Below are 20,966 nucleotides of genomic sequence, written 5' to 3' on the forward strand. Positions count from 1 at the left end.
GTATTAGGGAGTTTTCCATCCTCTTCTATGTTCTGGAATAATTTGAGTAGAATTGGTGACAGTTCTTCTCTGAATGTTTGGTAGACCTCACCCGTGAAGCTATCTGGGCCTGGGCTTTTGTTGGTCGGGAGTTTGTTGATCTGGTGTTCTATCCATTTTTGAAAGCGCTGTATTAAAATCACCCACTATTGTAGATTCATATATTTCTTTCTTCAAGTCTATTAGAGTTTGCTTTATATATCTTGGAGCTCTTTCCTTGGGAGCATACATATTTATTATGGTTATTTCATCTTGGTCAATTGTCCCTTTAATCATGACATAATGTCCATCTTTATCTATTATGCTACTTTTTGCCTTAAAGTTTATTTTATCAGAGATTAGTACTGCCACTCCTGTTCAGTTTTTATTGCAAATAGCTTGGTATATTTTTTTCCCATCCTTTGACTTTTAATCTGTTTTTGTCTCTGTGTGTGAGATGTGTCTCTTGCAGACAGCATATTGAAGGATATTGTTGTCTTATCCATTGTGCCACTCTCCATCTCATAACAGGTGCATTTAACCCATTTACATTGTGTAATTATCGATAGGTATGGATTAATGGCTGCCATTATGTTTGATTTTTTGTGGTGTTGCTGCTTTCTTAGTTCTGTGTGTCTTCCTTTGTTGAATTCATGCTTTCTGTGTTCTTTTTTGTGAGTTTCCTCATAGTTTTAATGTTTCCATGTTCTTCTTGGATTTTTCATTCTCTTGGTATGTTTTGAAGTGTTAATTTTCTTTGAGGTTGCCTTATAGTCCATTAACTTTTCTTTCCATTTAGTGAAGTCTATTTTATCCTGTAATCTACCTGACCTTTTCACCGTCTGGATCTCTGTTCCTATGTGTTTACCTCCTTTTACATTGTAATTGTTTTGATCATAGATTGACCTTCCAGATTGAGTTTGTTCTCGTAGTTTCGTTCTGTTCTCTACTCTTCCTTCTGTCGATTTAATTCTGGGAGGTGCTGACACATATGTCAATCTCTGGTTGTTGTCTGTTCTTGTTGGTTCTCAGTTCACAAAACTCCTTTTAGGATGTTTTGTAGTGCGGGGTTGGCTTTTGCAAAATCCCTTAGCTTCTGTTTATCCTGGAATGTTTTGACTACACCGTCATATTTGATTGATAGCTTTGCTGGATAAAGGATTCTTGGTTGGCAATTTTTTTTCTTTCAGGGTTTTATGTATGTCTGCCTTCTTGCTTGCATGGTTTCTTCTGAGAGATCCAAGCTTAGTCTGACTTGCTTGCCTTTGTATGTGACACTTCTATTATCCCTGGCTGCTTTCACAAGTGTCTCCTTAGCTTTGATTTTGGAGAGCTTGACTATGATATGTCTTGGTGATTTTGTTTTGGAGTCTATCCTCGCTGGGGTTCATTGAGCTTCTTAAATGTTTATCTTTTCACTTTTCAGGATGTTAGAAAATTTTTATTGCAGCAGTTCTTCAGCTATTTCCGCTGTGGACTTGTGTGATTCGTCTTGTTCTCGAATGCCGATAATTCTTAAGTTGTTCCTCTTCATGTTGTCCAACATGAATCTTAGACCTTCAGAATTTTTTTATCCTTTTTTGTGTTTGTTCTTCTATCTTAGTGGTATTGAGAGATTTGTCTTCCAGTTCAATGGTTCTGCTTTCTATCTCATCTGTTCTACTCCTTTGCCCTTTCAGAGTATTGTCTATTTCTGATATTCTGTCATTGATTGTTTGCACCTCTTTTTGTAGGTTTTGAATTGTTTCCAATACTGTATCTATCTGATTGTTCCTGTAGTGCTTTCCTGACTTCTTCCTTATTTTTCTTAACTCCATTATAAAGTGTAAAAATATGGAATGCTTCACGAATTTGCGTGTCATCTTTGCACAGGGGCCATGCTAATCTTCTCTGTATTGTTCCAATTTTAGTGTATGTGCTGCCGAAGCGAGCACCCTTCCATCTTCTCTTGATGCTTTTGGCATCATTCAATAATTTGCCCAGAGAATGTTTCAATAAAGAAAGTCAAGGCTTGAATTTTTTTTCTTCAATTCCCCCAGCTTGAGAAATGTTGAGTCTTTTCTTCCTGTTTGCTTTTCTGATTCCAGATCTTTGCACATTTTATTGTAATATTTGGCTTTATGTTTTCGAGTTGGCCTTTGAAATTTTCTGTTCAGCTCTTGTACCTCCTCTTTTCTTCCATTTGCCTTAGCATCTCTACACTAGAGAGAAAGTTTCAGTGTCTCCTCTGACATCCATTTTGAACTTTTCCTTCTTTCTTGTCTTCTTAATGACTTTTTGCTTTCTTCATGTATGATGGTCTTAATGTCATCCTACAACTCTTCTGGTCTTCAGTCTTTAGTGTTTAATGTATCAAATCTGTTATTCAGATGATCCCTAAATTCAGGAGGGATATATTCAAGGTCATATTTTGGCTCTCATGGACTTTTCATTTTCTTCCGCTTCAGTTTGAATTTGCATATGAGTAATTGATGGTCTGTTGCACAATCTGCCCCTGACCTTGTTTTGACTGATGATATGGAGCTTTTCCATCATCTCTTTCTGCAGATGTAGTCAATTTAATTTCTATGTATTCCATCTGGTGAGGTCCACATGTATAGTCGTCTCTTATGCTGACTCAAGAAGGTATTTGAAATGAACAAATAATTGATTTTGAAGAATTCTATCATGTGTTCTCCAGCATCATTTCTATCATCAAGGCCATATTTTCCAACTACTGATCCTTCCTCTTTGCTCACAACCTTTGCATTCCAATCACCAATAATGATCAATACATCTTAATTGCATGCTTGATCAATTTCAGATTGAAGAAGTTGGTAGAATTCTTCTATTTCATCCTCACTGGCTTTAGTGGTTGGTGCATAAGTTTGAATAATAGTGGTATTAACTGGGCTTCCCTATCTCAGACAGTGTTGTATCTCATGACTAATCTGGATATGTTCTTATTGACAATGAATGTAACACCATTCCTCTTCAATTTGCAATTCCCAGCGTAGTAAACCATGTGGTCATCAGATTCAAAATGGCCAATACCAGTCCATTTCAGCTTACTATTGCCCAAGATATCGATGTTTATGTGTTCCCTTTCATTTTTGACAACTTCCAGTTTCCCCAGATTCATACTTCATACATTCCATGTTCTGATTTTCAGTGGATGTTTACAGCTGTTTTCTTCATTTTGAGTTGTGCCCCATTAGTAACTGAAGGTCCCACGGGCTTTTCTCCCATGGGCTTTACTCCATTCGCATCGTCACGGTCAACTCCACTTTGAGGACACAGCCCTTCCCCAGTAGCATTTTGAGTGACTTCCAACCTGAGGGGCTCATTTTCCAGCACTATATATGACAGTGTTGCTCTGCTATTCATAGGTTTTCAGTGACTAAGTATTTGGAAGTAGTTTGTCACTCCTTCTTCCTAGTCTGTCTTTGTCTGGAAGCTCATCTGAAACCTGTCCACCATGGGTAACCCTATTTAAAATACCAGTGGCATAGCTTCCAGAACCACAGCAACTCACAAGCCACCATAGTACCACAAACTGACAGATGTGTGGTGGTAAAGTTTTACTAAATGTAATACAGAAACAGCTGCAAGCATATATTGACAGAGAACTTCCAGAAGTTCAAGACGGATTCAGAAGAGTCCGGATTCAGAAGAGTCCGTGGAATGAGCGATATCATTGCTGATGTCCAATGGATCTTTGCTGAAAGCAGAGATTATCAGAAAGATGTTTACCTGTACTTTATTGACTACACAAAGTCTTTCAATTGTGTGGATCATGACAAACTATGGACAACATTGCGAAGTATCAGTATTCCAGAACACTTAACTGTGCTTATGAGGTATCTGTACCTGGACCAAGAGGCAGTTGTTTGAAAAGAACATGGGAACACTTAGTGGTTTAAAATTAAGAAAGGTGTGTGACAAGATTCTGTTCTTTCACCATACATTATTCAACCTGTATGCTGAGCAAATCATCCAAGAAGCTGGGTTATATGAAAAAAAAAACCGTGGCATCAGGATTGAAGGAAGACTCATTAACAACCTGCGATAAGCAGATGATACAGCCTTGCTTGATGAAAGTGAAGAGGACTTAAAACATTTAGTGATGAAGATCAAAGAGCACAGCCTTCAGTATGGATTGCATCTCAATGTAAAGGAAACAAAAATCCTCACCACTGGACCAATAAACAACATTCTTATCAATGGAGAAAAGATTGAAGTTGTCAAGGACTTCATTCTCCTTGGATCAACTATGAACACTCATGGAAGCAGCAGTCAAGAAATCAAACAACATATTGCATTAGGCAAATCTGCTGCACGAGACCTTTTTAAAATGTTGACAAGCAAAGATGTCAGCTTGAAGACTAAGTTGTGCCTGACCCAAGCCATGGTATTTTCAGTAACCTCATATGCATGTGGTCATCAGATTGATGAATTGATGCTTTTGAGTTATGGTGTTGGAGAATATTGAAAGTGCCATGAGCTGCCCAAAGAACCAATAGATCCGTTTTGAAGAAGTGCAGCCAGAGTGCTCCTTGGAGGCCAAGATGGCCAAACTTCGTCTCTCATACTTCGGACATGTTGTCAGGAGGCACCAGTTGCTGGAGAAGGATATCATGTTGGTAAGGTGGAGGGTCAGAGAATAAGAGAAAGACACCCTACCCCGTTCCCCCGCCCCGCAACAAGATGTATTGGTCAAGTGGCAGCATCAATGGACTCAAGTGTGGCAACAGTAGTGAGGTTGGCTCAGAATCAGGCCATGTTTCATTCTGCTGTGCATAAGGTCACTATGAGTCGGTACTGACTTGATGGCACCTAACAACAACTATACTTATGGGTATGGGCAACTTCGACATTGGCTACCCAAAATGGGGTGGGGGAAGAGCTGTAAAGGCCAGAAGTGACTGGCTTACAAGTTTTCAAGAGGGATCCTAGTTCCAGACATGGTGGGGGAGAGTAGAATCTCCACTAAATGATTTCCAATCTGTTGGGATGGGGCTAGAGAAAGGAAATGGGGATAAGTCTCTTGTGAATCACAATAGTGAATACTTGCCATCAGGACTGACTGTGAGGGTAGGAAATATAGAGGTAGATGTTTTTTGACAAAAGGAGGGGAGTGATTGATTTTGTAGCCCAGGCACGGAGGTCCCTGGGACCATCAAGTTAAGAAGACTGGAGAGTGGGACCCTACCCAGAGAGGCAGAGATGCCAGGGATGGAGGCAGAGATGATGACGTAGACAGATGAAGCAGCTGGTGACACTGGACTCAGGTAGGGAGAGGGACTGTGTGCTGACGGCCGTGGACATGGACCATCGGGGTGTACCCTTTGGTTATTTGGTGATGCATGGAAGGGACTGTAATTATTGCAATGAAACGAAATATGATAGTATGAATGTAAAACTGATATTCTTCCATGTAAACCTCACAGTAAAAACTTATTGAAAACAAAAATAAATGGAAGATAACGTCTTTAAAAAAAAAAGCCTTATATGGCCCAGCATCGAATGGCTGCAAAACACCTTGCCCTCAGTCAGCTGAGCGCCAGCTAGTGGTAGCTGGAGACTCTCATGGATGAAGGGAGTTCTTGCCTTCCCTGTTTGTCCTGGTGGCCAGCCACCCATTCAAAGAAAGGGCATTGTTTGAGGCTACAGCGTCCAAGGACAGACACCTCCCTCCCTGATGTCCTTGAGAATCTACCAATCTAGCTGCTAGACCTGAACTCATTTGTGGTGCACTGAGAGTCTCACAGGATTGTATCAGAGCCTCCCCTAGGATCAAGCCTATGGGTGTGTTGTCTCCCTGACACCTTCAACATTCTAGGAGATGTGATCATTTATTAAGGAAAGGAAAAAAATAGTGCTCACAACTCAGTCATTATATCATAGATATCTGTCACAGTTAAATTCCATAAACTCATGCCAATCACACTAACTGAAAAACTGCAAAGTTTTAAGGACCTTGGAATTCTGTTAGCCTTGGTTGATGTTGTTAAGTGCTGTTGAGTCAGTTCCAAGTCACAGCAACCCTGTACAGGGTTTCCGATGAGCAACACCTCATTACAATCCAGTATAAGGTTTGTGAGGAGCAGCACATCAGAAGTCCTTTGTTAGTCTTTGTTGTTGTAAAGTACCACTGAGTTGGTTCCGACCCATAGCAACCCTGCATAGGGTTACCTAGGAGTGGCTGGTGAGCTTGAATTGCCGGTGTTGTGGTTCAAACAACCTTGCAGTCCAGTGTATTAACCCACAGCACAACACCAATCTAGCTCCCTCATTCTACAAAAGGAGAAAATACATCCTGGACTCACAGCAACTGACTCAGATCGAAAAGAATCAATACTGAGAGAGAACTAGATCCCATCCAGACCAGGTACTCTTTATAGCCCGCTTTTCTGGGCAGGTACAATTGGGAGTGTTTATATCCTTCAAAGTACACTTTGAGCATAGTCCCATTAAACAGCATTATTTCTCCAATCCCTAAAAGTCAACCAAAGTTTCAAGAATGTCAGGGTCTCGTTGGTGCCCTGAAACAGGAAAAGGAGGGTTGATTAAACACACTGCAAGTTTGGCCACCTGTTTACCAGGATATGGCCGTGTAGGAGATTGATTTTTAACTCAGAGATTTATATAAATGGTTAATAAAATCTTTAACAAAAGAGAAGGGCCTATATTCTCTCTAGACCTCTCTGAGTCCAGGATAGGGTAGGGAGGCAGAAGGGTGGGCAGGCATTGCCCTTCCACTAGTACCACTTTGCTAAAACCCTAGGGTGATGTTTTTGTTCTTTTCCTGTACTCAGATCTCATTGACTAGCCTCATAGCAAAGATCCTGGAGTATTCTGATGTGGCATCCATCAAAGCCCTCCGGACCCTCCGTGCATTACGGCCACTTCGGGCTTTGTCTCGATTTGAAGGCATGCGGGTAAGACTATGGCCCTGACCTATCTCAAAATTGCTTTGAACATTTAGTAATCTTTATGCCTGCCATACCATCACCCTGATCTCCAAGACTCTCCTCCAAAGGTCGACTCTAGATCCTCCCTTCCCTGTCCATGCTGCAGTATCCTAATTCTCCTTCAAGTCCCTTTGTGAGCACCTCTTGCCTTCCCACCCCTAAATTTCACATCCAGAAACTCACCAGGTCTCAGACCTCACTGCCTCTTGTTCTTAGTGAAATGACTTTGATACGTGGCTTTACAAAACATCACTATCTCAATCTCCCCATCCTGTCTCTTGTTCTTACTGCTAGTATCTCCGGAACAGCCTCAATTCTTTATATTCCTATGGCAAATGAGCTTTTCCTTGAACACTCCATTTAAATGCAATGACACCATCTTTCTTCCAGGCCCTCAGCTTGGCATCTCACTTACCACCACTCCTGGAATACAACTCCTTTCTGACCTAGGATGTCATCAGGTCCTATAGATTTTCCCTAAATCCACCCTTTTCCTTAACCATCACTGACATCCTCCACCTCGCCTTCACTGTCTTTCCTGGGATGGACTGCTCACAAGCCTGGTCCTCATTTTAAGGGAGAAGGAGCATTTTCTAATTATACCCCTACTTTTCCTCATATTATTCCTCCACCATTGGCTCAACCTAGACATTACACCTTCAAAACTAAAATTCAGCTCTTAAAATTGACTTGTTCCTTCGTCTGAATTATATCAATAACCAATTCTCTTGCTGCTTCCAAAGACCACTGGTTCACAGTGGAAGTGGAAGCTAGCAGAGAAGGGACGATGTTTGTAAAGTTCCAGATTCTTTTGCATTTCCCCCCAGGTAGTTGTGGATGCCCTGGTGGGTGCCATCCCATCCATCTTTAACGTCCTCCTCGTCTGCCTCATCTTCTGGCTCATCTTCAGCATCATGGGCGTGAACCTCTTTGCAGGGATGTTTTGGAGATGCATCAATACCACCAATGAAGAGTTTTCTCTTGTGCCCTGGCTTACTGTGAATAACAAAAGTGATTGTAAAATGAAAAATGATACTGGCAACCTCTTCTGGGTCAACATGAAGGTCAACTTTGATAACGTTCCAATGGGTTACCTTGCACTTCTTCAGGTGGTGAGTCATAAAACCAACTGTGTCTCTTCTTCTGACTCCTGGATAAAGTGGAGGTGTCTGGGATCTTTCAGGTGATGCTCTGTAGAGATTTTGTAAGGGATAGAACTCAATGTGAATTGAGGTTATTTACTATTCCTACAGACAACCCATGAAGTTTGATTGTACAATTAGAAAAGTGTGGGCTGAGAGAGTGAAGTGATGGATCTGTCATGGTATTATGTCAGGTGATAAAACTCAGAACACGCTACCTGTACAAAGTACGTCTGGTAGAGCCACACATTCACTCTTCTACTTAATTTCAACTCTAGATAATAATTAACTAAATCCCAGGTCTGTATTGTAATGACAGATAATGTTGGTGGTAATGACAGGCAGACACTTTTATACTTTCGTTCATCTATTCACTTAGTCATCCCTCACCTTCACCCACTTATTTATTCAGTTCTCCATATAATCACTTAAACTTTAACCACACAGTTAGCCATGAGTTTCTACATTGCACCATTTATTCATGATTTCCCAAAAGAACACTCAACAGAGGAAGCAAGAAAAGGTGTCAAAACAGCTACTTAAGCAAGAATCAGTGCAGAAGGTATACAATGGACTGCAAGAATAAAGTTAGACTTTTTAAAAATAAGTGAACCAGTGACATGATCTCCAGGATTTTTATATATGTCTTTTTTGTTTTGTTTTCAATATGCAAGGTTGACTTAATTTGTTTTTTTTCTAATGATCATCATGAAATAAGAGGGTTTAAGAATTTGTCCATTCTCATCAGAAAAGAAAGGCCAGCAGAAGGTTTAATAATACCTCTCCCTTTGGGAATTTGTCTGCTGCCTGATTCAAGATTTCAGAGTAGCTACTGAGCATATAGTAGCACTGTGCTCCTCTTTGGAAGAGACAGAGATATGTCAGAACTCACTCTATAGACTCATGCTCTATGTGGAAAAACAGATAAATAGGCAGACCAAAATAGCCTGGGAATACAAGATGAGGTTTTGTCTATGCCCTGCACAAGCTGAAGGCTATATAACCCATCTCCAGACTTGAAGAATGTTAAACCTGGGCAGGAATATAGAGGTCTTCTATTACCATAGTCCCCATTTTCCAAATGAGGAATCAGCCCATTCTTACATCATGAGCATGAGGTGGAAAAGCAGTTGAGAAAATGTCAGCCCAGAGAAGGGGAATGCCTTGATCAAGGCTACAGTGTAGCCTGATAGCAGTTGGAACTAGAAGTTAGACATCTAGACACAAAATCCATGCAATATTATGGAAAGCTTCATATTTTAACACCACTGTGTTCTGAAACAACTACACAGAATCAGTTACAATGATTGTGTGAGTATTCTAGTCTCTCAAAGGTGGGTACTTTTCTCCATTTCTGTCCAAACCCTTTTTCCCTCAAGGCTCATTAGCTGGTCTCCTCTTTTACTGGGCCACCATGACTTAAGAAGGGACCAATGTAGATGAATGAGCAGACATTGAATGGCTTCTGCTTCTTGTTTCCAGGCAACCTTCAAAGGCTGGATGGACATCATGTATGCGGCTGTCGATTCCCGGGAGGTGAGTCTCCAACCACCATGTCTCCCCTGCCATGTTGCCCTGCCCACATCAGTCTGTATCTGAAAGGGAATGAAGTTAGCCTTAGTACGGGAAGAGGTGATCACCCAACAGCTCCATACTATGAACAATATCGAGCTACCCTGTGTTGGATGTTTCCCCAGGCTCCTCAGGTTGTGCCCTTGCTCACCACTGAGGAAGGAATCAGACATACCTAAAGGACTGTAAGCAAGGGCCACTCCCTGGGAAGAGAGAAGTGGCTAGAACAAAGGGGAGACTAATAGAGTGTGATATCCTGACTGGCAGGTGGAGGAGATGCTGTTGATAAAGAAGAAACTTTCTTATGAAGCAGATACTGTTGAACACCATGCCTCGTGTCCCCTCAGCCCACTGGCGGCATTAGTAGTCCCCTCCCATGCTGCATTTCCTATGTTCTGCCTGAAGATTTTCTTCAGCACTAGAGAATTTGCTCAGTAACCCCATCCCCAAGCACCAGGGATTGAATGTCTCCAGAGGCAACCCTCACCGGTAAAATGTGGAAGTCTGTGGATAAATACTGTAGCTTCCCTGTCCCTTGGTGTGGTACAATTCTGAAGTGTGTCCTCTACTGTTCCTCAGAGGGGGCCCCAGCAGTCTTGAATATAAGTTGCCTGCAGTGATGACCAGCTCAGTAACACCCATGTCATTAGCTTTTCCCTTGTTCCTGTTTATTCTCAACTTCTCAATCTTACTTCCAGGGATCACCTCCCAAATAAAGTACCTGCCCCCAAGTCCTTGTTTTAGGATTGTCTTTTAGAGTGAATTCACATTAATACACCATCCTCTTTACACTCCACCTTTGACCACAGGTAGACATGCAGCCCAAGTGGGAAGATAATGTATACATGTACCTTTACTTCATCATCTTCATCATTTTTGGTGGCTTCTTCACACTGAACCTCTTCGTTGGGGTCATAATTGACAACTTCAATCAACAAAAGAAAAAGATAAGTGGGGCTTGGGTGCTTTTGCTATAGTGGTGAATCTAATGACTCCTAATCCTTTAGGGGCCCGCAGTGCCCTGTCCCTGACCAGTCCTGACCTCATGACTAATGCCAGCACTACTCACAGTCTTTCACACTTGACAGGGAGCCCAATTTTGACCTCTAAGTCTGACATCAATCTTTGTCCCCTGATTGCAGCCCTCACCCCTACCTGGTGTCCAGGGCTACTGCTGGGAGAGTTGGCTTTCTCTTTGTGTTGGCATTCACTGGCCCTGGGTTTCCATTATTCTTCCCAGTTAGAACCAGATATGCTGGGAATGTTTCAGGTAACCCCTGGGGAAATGCAACAGATAAGGAAAGGACTCCAGCATTGAATGTCTCCGTTTGGGGCCCTGAGCTCCGAGTGCTGAGTCAGATACCACAGGGTTCCAGTGAGGTTAGAATCCCAACACTCCTTGACTTGTAAAGGAAGGCTCTTGGTGCCATGGTCACTGACTCAAATGAATAGGAACCCAACCCCAGATAATCACTCATGTTTATATTAAAATCTGGGGACACTGTTTTCTTTGAGTGGCACAAATGGCTAAGCATATTGCTCCTAATTGAAAGGTTGGTAGTCCATCCCGAGGTGCCTCAGAGGGACTAGGTGTCCACTTCCAAACACAGTCATTGAACGCCCAATGGAGTACAGTTCTGATAGGAAACACATGTGTCAAAATCAACCCTGCAAGTGGTTTGGTTTGGTTTTTTCATATCTCTGTGAGGTAGACAGTATATCATTTTAAGTGGTATAAGCCAATATCCAAGGAGCTCAGGTAGCACAGTGCTTACAAATCAGGCTGCTAACCTCAATGTTGGCAATTCGAAACTACCAGCTGTTCCGCGGGAGAAAGATGAGGCGTTCTGCTCCTGTAAAGATTTGCAGCCTCGGAAAACCTGTACAGGGTCGCTATGAGTCGGAACCGACTCCACAGTACTTAACAACAACAAGCCAATATCCAATACTCATAGGATTGTGCTAAGAGGTAAATTAAAACACTGTACAAAGCGTAAGTGTAGAGTTGAGCACAGAGTGGGTGTTAAATGTCCAATGTTACATTTTAATTTGGATTAATTATCTAATGGGTCTGACATAATACCTACAGGAAATCCTCTTCTAGGGTTCTGGGAATAAGAATCAGGCAGAACAGGTCTGTGAGAGCCCAGAGGACTCAACAAGATAACTTTAAAATAACAACAACAACAACAAAACAAGTGTCATCAGTCACCCAAGAAGATGCTGAGATCTTTCTAAAGAAGCCGAGGCCCAGAGACGGGGGCAGCCATGTCACGTTATAGAGTGAGATGAGCTAGTGATCAAGGTGGAGCAAGAAGCTGCATCCACACACTCTCTGTCTAGATTCTCATGATGGCTTCCCTGTTGTTGTTATGTGCCGTGGAGTCAGTTCCGACTCATAGCAACCCTGTACAGGGTTTCCGAGGCTGTAAATCTTTACGAGAATAGAAAGCCTCATCTTTCTCCTGTGGAACAGCTGGTAGTTTCGAACTGCTGACTTTGCGGTTCACCGCCCGATTCATAACCACTATGCTACCAGAACTTCCCTAGCACCCACAAACTCACTCATCATGCCTCCACTGAGACATTCTCCCCAAAAAACCCTTGTGTCCACTCATTTTCTAAAATCTCCTCTCAGACCCCCCAGATTTGCAGTGACTAATTTACATGAAAGAAACCCTGGACTGCTAACTACAAGGTCAGCAGTTCAAACCCACCAGATGCTCCTCAAGAAAAAGATGAAGCATTTCTGCTCCCATAAAGACTAACAGCCCCAGAAGCGTTTACAGCGTCACTATAAAGTGGAATTGACTCAATGGCAGGGGAGTAATTGACATGAATATTCTATCAAAATTGTTAATGCCATCAAGTCTATTCCAACCCACAGTAACTCTGTATAGGGCCTTCCATGGAGCAGCTGGTGAGCTTGACCACTATTGAAATTAGTAGCTTGTAAATTATGTCAGGAAGTGAAGGTAAGGGGTTGAATGAAGGAGGCTCAGAGGAACTACTGATGTGCTGTAGGCTAAGCACTGGAGTGCTAACCACAAGGTTGGCAGTTCAAACCTACCAGCTGTTCCTCAGAAACCCTACACAGGGTTACTGTGAATCAGAACTCACTGGACAGCCCTACAACAACAAAGGGATCCTAAAAAAAACCTAACACCCAGGCCTAAAGAAGAAAGGCATCTTCAATGATGGAATTTTTTGTATTATATCAGTATAGACTGTTAACTCAATTAGTAGTCCTTCAAAGACCAAGAGCCTGAGAATAAGACAATAATTAATTAGAGAGCTCCTCATTTCCAGAAATGAGTTAAGGGGATGGGTTTCCAGAATCTTTGCTCTAGAAGTCCCATGAATTGGAATGGAATAATCAAATTGGTCCAGCTTTAGGTCGTGTTCCAAAGCCTCTCAACTCTCCATCTAGAAACCATCTCTGAGATCCTGAAGAAAAGAAATAGACTTTCTTTCAGAGACCCAGGCAGGAAGTCAGAGATAGGACTCAATTTCACCTTCTCGGTTGCTTTTCATGGAACCTATACAGGATGCTTCATGATCCTGGCCTTGGAATGGAATGTCTTTGCAAAAGAGAGGAGAGGGTTGAAATGCTCCCCCTTCTCCAGGGTATTCTACTTCTGGTATCTCTTGGGACTCTTACTGTTTAAGTAACAGTGATGTGTATTATCCTCTCCTGCACCTAGGGGGCCAGGACATCTTCATGACAGAGGAGCAGAAGAAGTATTACAATGCTATGAAGAAGCTGGGATCTAAGAAGCCTCAGAAGCCCATCCCACGGCCCTTGGTGAGCTTCCCTGTAGCAGAATTAGTCTTTGAATCCAACCCCCAACCATTGTCTGTGCTTTGTAAGGGCCTGGCCAGGTTCCCAGGGGAGAAAGGGATGTGATTGAGTTTAGAATGGTGATTGTTTCCAAGTCCAAGAAATGAGGTAATTCTAGTCTTGTGGAGTAAACATGCCTATTCTGTTGCTACTGTTAAGTGTTGCTGAGTCGGTACCGACTCATAGAGACCCTGTATAGGATTTCCGAGGTGCAGCTGGTGAGTTTGAATCACTGACCTTACAGTCCAGCACATTAACTCACAGCACCACACCAGGACTCCATACCTACTATAGGTGTTCCAAATAAACATGTTTGAGTAAGTACCAAGTTCCCCAGCAGTTTTAGATTTCAAGCCAAAAATTGGAAACAGATCAAACCAAATGATAATGAAGGTGGTTAGAGCCTGAGATGAAACATTTGTATGGATTAATTTATAGGCTATTTTGCAGTGGTTCTTCAGCCTCACCCCTATATTCAACCCAATGCCTATAGGTACACAGAGAGGAAATGGTCAAAACCCAAACCCCCTAGTACCTAGACCCCATCATGAACACATGACCCAATAAGAACCAAGCCTCATTTCACTTTGGAGTTTAAAGAGTGACCAAAAAGTAGCATCAATCCCTATTTTAACTACTTATTAAAAGACCCCCAGAAAAATGCCACACCCAGACCATATATCTCCTTGAAACAGGGTGGGCTGCATTTCACAAAGAGTTTCTGGAAAGGACTCTATCTTTAAACAACGGTATGGACTTCATGGTAGAAATCAAATCACTTTAATAGAAATCGGATGGTTGGGTATAAAGACCTATAGCAAAATCACCATCCCTCCTAATTAAATCACAACAAACATCCCCCCAGATTGGCACTGGGGCTAGTCCTCTACATGGGGAAGGGAAGTGAAACCTCATAGCTCAACTCTGTTCGTAAGATTCACTATGCCTTTGAAAAGGAGATGTATTACTAATAACTATGAACACTGTGCTAGCCTTAGTGGAAAAGCATAGCTCTCTCCTTAGTACTCTGGCCCAAGCATAGAAAATACTCTTCCCTTGGCATAATCCAGAATATCTAAACAATAGTTTTGAAGTCTTAGGGATGCCAACAGCAAAACAAGCAGAGCAGTTCCCAAAAAGCAACTGCATAATGGCTGCTCTCCAAGACCCATAGGTCTTGGCCCATCTTAGCGCTTGGTTGTCATCCATGTAACAGGAACTGTCCTGGCCACCCACCATTTATGGCACACACCTTGAAATCTGCCCTCCTCAAAGTCTAAAGCCAAAGAGAAACTCAAGGGAAAAAGTAGATCCCACTTCTACCTAAGACTAACCTTCCCAGTCCCAGCATCCTTTTAACCAGACAATTGGCACCAGAGTACTCACCCCCCGCTCCCTTCCACTTAGGAGTTCCAAAAAGGTCAAGTTGTTCAGTAGGCATAACATTGGCAAAGGAGTTCAGTCCCATTGGGCACGTGATTTCCATTTCATGGCAGGACCAACCTAGACCATCAGGGGACCCAAAACACACACACCAGTTCCCACCTCTGGTAAAGCCCAAGTTCTAATGTTTCTTATGTTTTACCCATACTAAAGACTAAGGGTTCCATGAGAGGTTATGGAGTATCACATTGCCAATCACTCACTTCATCATCTCTAAGAGCACCAAGCATTGTAAAGGTGTGTTCCCTACCCACAGGATAAGCCAAGAGCATCCAGAAAGTGGCTCCATTCTGAATAACTAAGACAAACCATACATCCAGACACTTAACAATGCTATCCTCTACTCTATTTAATTAGCAGTCAGGTGACCATGAATGGACCTCTACTTTTTTCACCATCTTCAGTGATGACACACAAGGGATTTTTGGCACAAGAATCTCTTCTCACCCTATGAAAGACATCATGAACAGTAGTTATGCATGGACCCTAGCCCACTTGAGTTTTATTCTTTGCTCTAACACAGCTAGAGTAGCTCCCCATGCCCTTGTAGGCATAAGGCAATGACCAGACTCTGTCCCAGCACTTACCTTCTCAACAACTTCCGGGAGCTCTCTGCTAGGACTCAAGACAGATTTACATTCCCCTCCTCTCCCTTCATAGCCACTCATGCAGAGCCTTGCACACAGTGCAAATTCAGTAAATGTCCCTTGCTCAGAATTAAATTTCATCAAACCTAGTTGTTGTTGCTGTGTGCCATTGAATAGACTTTGATTCTTAGTTGACCCTATGTGACAAAATAGAGTGGACCCATAGGGTTTTCTAGACTGGAATCTTTGGGTGGTTTTATAGTTTTATTTGAGGTATCACGAATTTAGAGCTTTCCATTGTGTCATCCATTCTTTGAGCTACCTACTGAGTATCTATTGTGTGCCAGGCACTCTGCAGAAATCAAGAGAACTGTGAACAAGAAGGTCAAAGCTTCTGTCCTCACAGAGACTATAGTTCAGCAAGGGAGACAAGTAATCACACATTAATTCACAGGGAAACATAATAAAATGTATTGAGAGTACACAAGCTAGTCTTTGGGTTCTCAATGAGGACAGAACTCATTGAGGGTCAGGGCTGAGATGTGAAAAATAGTAGATTATGGGGGAACTATCATTCTAGGTAGAGCATAAACATGTGTTATGCTAAGGTGTTCAGTGGCTGAAGTTCAAAATCTATGGCAGGATTTCGCAACATCAGCATTGACGACATTTTAGGCCAGATAATTCTTTGTTGTTGAAGGCTGTGCTCTGCATTGTAGGATTTTTAGCAGCATTCTTGGCCTTAGCCAACTAGATGTCAGTAGCACACCACCATCCCCCATCCCCAGTTGTGACAACCAACAATGTCTCCAAACTTTGTCAAATATCCCCTAGGGTGGGGCAAAATTTACCTTGGATTAAGAATCACCAAAGTATAGTATTAGAAGTGAGGATAATGTTTATTCTTAGAAGGGGGATAATGACATCTAGTGTTCTGGAATAGCCATTTCTTGATCTGGGTGTTGGTTGTACGAATGTGTTCATTTTGTGAAATTCATTGTGCTATATACCCTTATAATTTGTGTACTGTTCTATATGAATGTTTTACTCCAATAAAACTTTTCTAAGTCCCTATATGTAGCAAAACCAGCGAGCCTACCATCCCTTCTAAGAATAAAATATTTGAACAGGCCAGTGGCTGGAGGACTGTGAGAGAGGCCAAAAACTTCCTTTATCATATAGAAAATTGCCTCTATTGATGAGCGTAAAATAATCATTTCCAAATTTTTAAAACATCAGTCTAGTGCCTATGTAGAAAACAGGTCAGTGAGGATGGGAATGGCAAGAATTCTATTGTGAATCTTTTGACTGGCCATTTGAGACATCCAGGTGAGAAGTGGTGATGGTTTCAACTAGTGTGTACAATAAATAGAAATAACTTGATTTGAAAAATATTTAGATTAAATCATAAGAAGGATGTTGTAGTTTGGATGTGTGTGCTTTGGAGATAGGGCAATGCCATGAGCAATTGTGTGGTGGTGGAGCCGTCCTAAGAAAGCAGATTTTAGTGATTTGCTCAATATGTATAAATTGCTTGTGAGAAGTCAAAGTGGAAGTGTTAAGAAAGCAGTTGCATATAAGATTTATAGCTCAAAAGAGAAGCCTAAAATCAAAGGTATGCATATGGTACCTGCAATCAAGAGGGTAACTGAAGAGATTGCCAAAGGAGGAATAAAGGGATGAAAAGCCAAAGGAGCCGAGACTGAGTCTGAGTAACTGTAATATCTAAAGATTAGGTAAAGGAGACAAAGAGCATATTGAATGGCATGACAAGGTATGTTGCAGTAGTTTGAGAAGTGAATGGGAGACCTTATTTGTTTGCATCTCTTTCAAGAAATTTAGCTGTGAGAGGAATACTAAGTCATTCAAGCTTTTACTAAGGAGCTGAGAGACAAAGAATCATCCATGTGGATATGGCTAAGTCATAGCCATGAGCCACACTTACCAGTATTGAAGCAGAAAGATCTCAAGGTTGGATGGTGATAGCAATAAGGAGTAAGTGAAGATGGGCTAGCTTGGTGTTAAGAGATTCAATGACAGGCGAGTTTTACAAGGTGCAAAAAAAGCAAAGGTCTGGAAGTAGCAGTGGAACACAAGAAGGACCTCAGAACTGCCCTCCAGCCTTAGAGTATGTGGAGTTGGGGAGAATAAGAAGCCAATGGATCATGACTGTGAGCTCTATAGTGCTGTGGAGAAAAGGGTTTGAGAGGAAGGGTAGAGAAGGGTTGGAATTAAGGGCTTATAGCAATAAGATGTTAACTAAATGGATACTAAAAACATTTTTAGAACAGTACAAGAAGCCAGACCTAAATGATCCTTTGATTATCTAGATCATTCTGCATCCCTCCAAGAATGTTAAGGACCAAGGTCTGCCCCCATGTTGCATTCTTGAACTTACTTAGGCATCTGTGTGCAGCCAGTCCTAGGAATGAGAAGAGATTATTTCCAGGAATGAGCTACACCATTCATTTCCTCTAACCTCAGCAAAGTAGTTCAAATAAGTAATTCTACATTTCTTGAACTCTTGAACCCCTGCTACATGCAGAGAGTACTATTGTTGTTGTTGTTAAGTGCTGTCAAGTCAGTTCCAACCCATAGAGACCCTGAACAGGATTTCCAAGGCTGTAAATCTTTACAGGAGTAGAAAGCCTCATCTTTCTCCCGCGGAACAGCTGGTAGTTTCTAATGCTGACCTTGCTGTTCACAGCCCAATTCATAACCCCTATGCTACCAGAGCTCCTTTAATACATGGTCTCTGTCCTCAAAGAACTCATTGATTGTCTAGTAGAGAAGAAAAGAAGCATACAAAAATGCTTAAACTCAAGACTGACGCTATAAAGTTTGTGAGTACTCAAAGAGGAGATACGGCAGTGTGGTGTGATGTGATTAAGAAAAACTCCCTGAAGGAAATGGGACTTGCAAAAGATTGATCACTTAAGACTATTGGAATTTAGCTAAGAGAGGGGATTGGAAGAGCAATGCAAGTGGAGGGAAGAGCATGGTGAAAGGTATACTGCAGTGACTCCAAGAAACTGGGAGAGTAGATAACAACTTGAAAGGTAGCAATGAAGTAGAATCAAGTACGTAAAATGGTGGAAGAGGTAAGGACAGATTTGGCTTCTGTTCAGATGTAGAGTGAGAAAGACAAAAGAGACTTATAGCCCATTCAGATATAATTCATTCTCTCCAAATGCCTGATTTCTGTTGAGAGGCCCTGATACCACTATCTCTTGTTTTCACAGAACAAATACCAAGGTTTCATCTTTGACATTGTAAACAGACAAGCTTTTGATATCATCATCATGGTCCTCATCTGCCTCAACATGGTCACTATGATGGTGGAAACTGATGATCAGAGTGAAGAAAAGACAAAAATCCTTAACAAAATCAACCAGTTCTTTGTGGCTGTCTTCACTTGCGAGTGTGTCATGAAGATATTTGCCCTGAGGCAATACTATTTCACCAATGGCTGGAATGTATTTGACTTCATTGTAGTGGTTCTCTCCATTGTGAGTAAGTAAACACCACATACGGTGGGAAAGCCCAACCTGCACTTTGGATACTCTTTTCAAAACTAAAGGGGTAATCAACAAACTTTTTAATACACATTATATGTTAGATTAGCTCCGTGTTTGCTGTTGATGTCCAGGGCTTTCATTGGTCTTTGCTATGTTGTCATGAGTATTTTCCGGCATCTGTGTGCACGGTCTATGGTCAGCCCTTGGGGACTGACAGCAAAGACCCTAAAAGTATAAAATGATGACGTTTCCAGTTGCCTTGCCTTAATACTCTCCAAAAAAGAGGATAGGAGATATAAGATAAATACAAAAAGACTTTCTGAAAAAAAGAAGTGGTTTTCCAACAGAGTGAAAAAAGACTAAGAGATTGTTCAAACCATTGTTAAGCTGAGGGTCTGGAGTTAAATTTCTATATAACTGGATAGTCTAGTCTGAGTGTTGTTGGATGGCAAGCCCAGCATTTGAGAGAAAATGAGAGTCACACTGTTGTGGGGAATGTTGTGGTTGTTATTTAGTGCAGTTGCATTGGTTCTGATTCATAGTGACCGTGTACAGGGTTTCCAAGGAGCTACTGGTGGGTTTGGACCACTGACCTTGTGGTTAGCACTCCAGGGCTTATCCCACAGCCACCAGAAATGAGCATTTAATAAATTCTGAGTACTGGGCTAGCCTTCATGAAACCTCACAGAAGCCCAAGGAAGGACAGTTATCTTCATTATATGCATTTTAAACTGAGCTTCAGAAAATGAAGTGCAAAGTTGAGGTATTTTTGTTAATTGCCATCAAGTTGCTTCCGACTCATAGCAACCCTATGTACAACAGAACAAAACACTGCCCAGTCCTGTATCATCTTCACAATTCTGTTTATTTTTGTTTAAGTTCATTGTTGTTGCCACTGTAGCAATTTATCTTCTTGAGGGTCTTCCTCTGTTGTGCTGACCAAACATGATGTTCTTCTCCAGGAACTGGTCCTTACTGACAACATAGTCAGATTACAAAAGTCGAAGACTCACCATCACTCCTTCGAAGGAGCTGTATTTCTTCCAAACAGATTTGCTCATTATTCTGTAAGACCATGGTATATTAAAAATGGTATGTCCGTGGTATGTTCAAAATTATTCACCAAAACCATAATTCAAATGCATTGATTATTTTTTTAATTCATCATCCAGATTTCTTATGCATATGGGATGATTGAAAATACCATGACTTTAGTAAGGTGTACTTAGTGCTGCAAAGTGACATCTTTGCTCTTTAACACATTAATGCTCTTTAGCAGCAAATTTGCCTAATGCAATACGTCGTTTGATTTTTTTGACTGCTGCATCCATGAGTGTTCATTGTGGATTCATTAAGTAAAATGAAGTCTTTGACAACTTCAGTCTTCTATTCATTTATTATGGCATTATTTATTAGTCCAGTCATGAAGATTTTTGTTTTCTTTACATTGAGGTGCAATCTGTAGTAAAGGCTGTAGTATTTGATCTTCTTTACACTGAGGTGAAATCTGTATAGTAAAGGCTGTAGTATTTGATCTTCTTTACATTGAGGTGCAATCTGTATAGTAAAGGCTGTAGTATTTGATCGTCATCAATTAGTCCTTCAAGCCTTCTGTGCTTCCAGTAAGCTAGGTTGTGTCAGCTGCATATCACAGATTGTTGATGAGTCTTCCTCAAATCCTGAGACCACATTCGTCTTCATAGAGTATTTGCTCAGCATACAGTTTAAATAATTAAGGTAAACACTGACACACCCTTCCTGATTTTAAACCATTCAGTATCCTCTTGTTCTTGTTCAAATGACTGTCTCTTGATATATATATATATATATACACACAAGTTCTTCATGAGCACAGTTATGTGTTCTGAAATACCCTTCATCACAATTTTATT

The 20,966-nt window shown here is 41.4% G+C and overlaps 1 protein-coding gene across 1 annotated transcript in view; it reads left to right on the forward strand.

Moving 5' to 3' along the window:
- Positions 1-20,966, forward strand: part of SCN10A (sodium channel, voltage-gated, type X, alpha subunit) — a 192,634-nt gene that overhangs the window by 154,861 nt on the left and 16,807 nt on the right. The window contains exons 21-26 of the mRNA XM_006869181.1: positions 6,816-6,938; positions 7,799-8,083; positions 9,596-9,653; positions 10,499-10,632; positions 13,386-13,490; positions 18,799-19,069. Coding sequence (XP_006869243.1) covers positions 6,816-6,938; positions 7,799-8,083; positions 9,596-9,653; positions 10,499-10,632; positions 13,386-13,490; positions 18,799-19,069 — 976 coding nt within the window. The remainder of the gene's footprint in view (positions 1-6,815; positions 6,939-7,798; positions 8,084-9,595; positions 9,654-10,498; positions 10,633-13,385; positions 13,491-18,798; positions 19,070-20,966) is intronic.

The sequence above is a fragment of the Chrysochloris asiatica genome, unplaced genomic scaffold, assembly GCF_000296735.1.
Source record: "Chrysochloris asiatica unplaced genomic scaffold, ChrAsi1.0 scaffold00127, whole genome shotgun sequence".
NCBI lineage: Eukaryota > Metazoa > Chordata > Mammalia > Afrosoricida > Chrysochloridae > Chrysochloris > Chrysochloris asiatica.